The 4,630-nt window shown below is 40.5% G+C and overlaps 1 protein-coding gene across 1 annotated transcript in view; it reads left to right on the top strand.

Annotated features, from left to right (window-relative positions):
* The window catches only part of Col6a5 (collagen type VI alpha 5 chain), a 97,537-nt gene extending 94,970 nt beyond the window's left edge, over positions 1–2,567 (top strand). Inside the window, exon 39 of the mRNA XM_023704480.1 lies at positions 1,933–2,567. Coding sequence (XP_023560248.1) covers positions 1,933–1,943 — 11 coding nt within the window. The 3' untranslated portion in view covers positions 1,944–2,567. The remainder of the gene's footprint in view (positions 1–1,932) is intronic.
* Positions 2,568–4,630: the final 2,063 nt, after the last annotated feature.

The following is a 4,630-nucleotide window of genomic DNA, read 5'->3' as shown; positions in this document are numbered from 1 at the left end:
GAGAGAGAGAGAGAGAGAGAGAGAGAGAGAGAGAGAGAGAGAGAGAATCTGTAGAGGAGAGGCTCACAGGAGAACCAGGGAGGGCAGAGAAGAGGCAGGGAAGCAGGACGGTGGAATGAGCCAATCAAGGGTGTCATCTCAGGAAAGTCCCATAGAGGGCAGCTGAAGCCTGCTCCTTTCCCGGATCTCAGGTGGCTAAGGCTGCAGGGAGGTCCTGACCTACAGTAGGAAGGAAACTGGGCTTCTTTACTGCCTCCAAGATCTCTGATTAGTTGAGAGCTGCGGTACAGAGGGAGGTAAACCCTTTGCACTCACGCTGCGCCTGATTAGAGCCTCTCCGTCAGTTCAGCGGCAGCCTCTGGAGAACACGAAATGTCTTTGATAGAAACAAAAGCTCACATGGTTGTAGCTGGGGGCAGTGGAAAGGGTGCGGAAAATGTTGTCCTAGAAATTGATGTTAAAAAAGTCAAAGGGGTGGGGCTGGGGAGGTGGCTCAGTGGAATAAGCGCTTCTCTGGCAAGTGCAAGGGCCTGAGTTCAATCTCTGGTTCCGCAAAAAAAAAAAAAAAAAAAAAAAAAAAAAAAGTCAAAGGGGGGCTGGATAGATAGCTCAGCGGATTACAGTCCATGCTTAGGCAGATGCAGGGACTGGGTTTCAGTCCCTGGTGTGCAGTGCTGGCCCTGCCCCTGGTGCGCGCCCAGACAGCTTCGGAGACTGGGCATGATGGTGCGCGCCTATAACCCCAGCCCTTGGAGGCTGAAAACAGGAGATTCGCTACGAGTCCGATCTGTATAGTGAGACCCTGTAGACCCTGTACTAAATATATGTATTTTTAAAAGTCAAAAGGAATCTCAACAGAACTTGCCCATTGCCTATATTACATTGGGGGGTGGGGGAGGGATTGAACTCAGGCCCTTGTGCTTGCCAGCCAAACGCTTATTCTACTAGGCCATCTCCACATTTCTTCAAATGTTTATTTAAGAATACTGACACCTAAGTTTGCTTAGCATGGAATTTAAATCACAAATACAGCAGTGTTTTCTCAGGAAAAATAAAGTATGTCCATAGTTCTCCTTACATAGAGCATGATCAAAATTACATTTTAAAATTTTAGAAAGTATTACAATAGAAGGTACTTGCCATTAATCCTCCTGAAGATGCCCCCCACCCCATGTTGAACACGCTCTTCTCATTGTTCTTGCCACATTGTGACGCAGTTCTGAAAGTCCTGTTCTGTGATTGTCTTTAGTTGTGGTGTTGCGGCTGCCTGGGTGCATCAATTAATTCCAAATGTTTACCTTTCATGCTCAGTTTGACTTTGGGGAAAGGCCAAAAGTCACATGAGGCCAGATCTAGTGAGTAAGGTAGATGAGGACACAACATCACATTTTTATTTCATAGAAACTATGATCATAAAATATAACAAATGTTTAAATTTTAAAATATATTATAATAAAAAATACAGTGCCATTAATCCCCTGAAAATACTCCTCCTTGATTTAAACACATTTATCCCATTGTTCTTGACAATGTGCATTTTTACTGTAATAAGTTGTTTTTAAAATTTAAACATGTGGGCTGGGGAGACAGCTCAGTGGTCTAAGTGCCTACCTGGCAAGCAGAAGGACCCTAGTTCAATCCCCAGTACTACTGCTGTGCTGGCCCCCTAAACTGGGCATGGTGGTGCACACCTGGAATCCCAGCGCTGAGGAAGCTGAGATGGGAGGATCACTATGAGTCTGAGCTGTTTAGTAAGAGCTTGTACCAAATAAATAATAATTATTTTAAATAATGTTTAAAATGTAAACATTCACTGTCTTTTGTTCATCCCTTATATATATATTCATTTATGTCTATTTTGATATACTCTGATTTGGACGCTGTTTTTGACTATTGAAAATGTCAAAACATCTGCTCATGTTTGTTTTATAGGCGACATGTGAAGGAGGACATTCCTCAAGGAGTGCTGTAAGTGAATATAATGACATTAAGGGAAGTGTTTTGCAGATGATGAGGACTCAAGATAGTCATAGCAGAAGAGAAAACAACTCATTGGCGTGTCTAATTCCATGTGCTCTAACAAGAAAGGATGCCATCTGTCACGGTGGTCCATGCCAGGACTTCAGGAGAACAAACTCATTTTTCTCTTAGTCTCAAATCTATAGGAAAAACCTTTCTAAATAAAGATATCAATGAACAGACCTAAGCAACTGGAGATGACTTTATTTCTTTTGAGAACTGGGAAGACTGAACTTTAAAAGTTAACTGAACCTTTCTGATGTCTCTGTTTATAAATTTTGAGCAATTTTGATAATGCAGCTGCCTAAAGAAGATTTTGTCATAGTTTCCATCATGTACCTATCTTGGATTGGATTCTTGAATAAGAAGAATTCACAATTACATTTTCTCTGGACTTTTTTCTTTTTAACCTTTTTCTAGCATTGGAAATCCATGCCCATGTCTCTAGTTGTGGTAGGATCCCAACATCGCCCACAGTGCTGATTATCTACAAAATGTAATAGGCTGCTGTTCTTATGGTCTGTTCCTTCACTCCACCAAGACATCTGAAAAAGAATGAGATCAGCTCATGACAAAGAAAAAATGAGAAGACACTTTTATGATCTGTTGTCTTCAAATCATTTGTTCTATGTTTTATTATACTTTGCTTTGTGTCTATTTTGATTTGGCTCTTTAAAAAACATAGATAATTGGAGGTGGAAGCTAGAGGTTCCTCAAAAGGGAAGGAGGTCAAGAGATGGAGGGTAGGGGGAGGGAGGCGAGGGCAGGGCATGAAGAGAAGAGCTCAGATGTAAGCATATGTACCAGTTCCACACAGGGAATGCCTTCTGTGTACTACACACATTTACTGAAAAAATTGTAGAAATGCATAAACGTTCTGCATGGTGAGACATGTTCTTGTCACAATATAGCAAGGGACAAATTCTAAAATAAAGACAGGGCTCAACAGTCTAAGCACCTGCTTGGCAAATGCAAGGGCTTGGATTTGATCCCTCGTACTGCATGCTGTGCTGGCCCCTGAACCTGGGGCATGCTGTGCAGGCCACCAAAACCAGGCACGGCAGCAGATGCCTGTAATCCCAGTGCTGGGGAGACTGCGACAGGAGGATCCCTACAAGTCTGAACTGTGTAGCGAGACTCTGTACCAAATGAATAAATAAAAGACTTTTTTTTAAAAAATTTAAAAATAAAGACAAATCTAACCCAGAAACTTGTTCGATGTTTGTGTACTTTTAGTCTACCTCAGATGCATTAGAATACAATATAAGAATAAAAATATTTGGAAAACACACATAAAATAAAGCAATAACAAATTAGTTGTAAAAATCATTCAGTTTGATTAAGGCAACAAGCAATTGCCAATGAATATCAATGTGTATTATACAAAAAGCAAAATTACTCTTAATACTGTAAGACTAGATATTATTATCAGTATTTTCCCACATAATTTTCCTTAACATGGCTATTGTTTATATAATTTAAAAATAATCAATTAATTCTAAATTGTTGGAATTTTTTAAAAAGTAGCCTTGGGCTGGGGATCCAGCTCAGTGGCACAATTCCTACCTGGAAAGCATAAGGTCCTGAGATTGATTCCTGGTATCAAAAAATAATTATTATTATTATTATTTATTGCCTTCTGAGTTCTAAAGTAAACTGGTTTTATAGAATTATGTTTTTCCTTAAAATCCCTGCAGAGGGTGTGTGTGTGTGTGTGTGTGTGTGTGTGTGCGCGCGCGCGCGTGCATACGTGAACGTGTGTACCTGTGGGCACATATAAATGTGTGTAAATGTATGTATGAAGAACACATCAGATCCCCAAATCTAAGAGTAGTGTGGTGATAAGAAAAGTGAAGCCATGGCAACTCATGCTCGCGGAGGCATAAATCATCCCAACTTGGAGCAGCATCTTACCAGCATCCAGTACAGCCAGTGATCCCAGCACTAGGTCTGTAGACTTGTGTGTGAGAAGAGCTCACCCATGTATATGAGGGGCCAAATGCAGGTGTGTGCATGGCAGCACTGTGTGTTTTAGTGGAGATAAAACCAATCTAAATATCTGAATGTGGTGTGTCCCTACAATGGAATGTGGCACAACAGTCAGATTGGTAAACTGGAGCTGCGCTGACAGACATGGACAAGTTTCCGTGATAATAAGGAGCCAGAAAAGCTGCAAAGGAATACTTTATGGCATCATTTATGCAAGTTTATGGAAATTTTATACAACATTTTAAAACTCCAAAAAGTAATGCCGTGTATTGTTTATGACTACTGAAAACTGTAAGAGGCGTATGTGGAGAGGAAAACGCCAAACTCAAAAAGACAGCGGTGATCTTTCAGTGGGAAGAGGGAAAGTGAGAGAATCTTATTTCTTAAGCTGGGATAGGAAAATGCACATTCTTTACTCTGTTTTTGGATGCCCGATGCTTCATAATTTAAAAGAAAATATGCAAAATTCAAGTGAATCTTTATGTGATAGCTAAAACCATGTTAGAAAATCAGAAGAAATTTAAGCAATAGGGAACTCTTCTATCCCTTGAGGAGTTTGTAGCAAGTCAAGGTCATTAGAGTTAGTAACATGCTAGAATAATGGTTTTCCTGAACACTGAGC

This window comes from Octodon degus, unplaced genomic scaffold, assembly GCF_000260255.1.
Source record: "Octodon degus isolate 3935 unplaced genomic scaffold, OctDeg1.0 scaffold00008, whole genome shotgun sequence".
NCBI classification, from domain to species: Eukaryota; Metazoa; Chordata; class Mammalia; order Rodentia; family Octodontidae; genus Octodon; species Octodon degus.
This window is presented reverse-complemented; position numbering and strand designations above follow the sequence as displayed.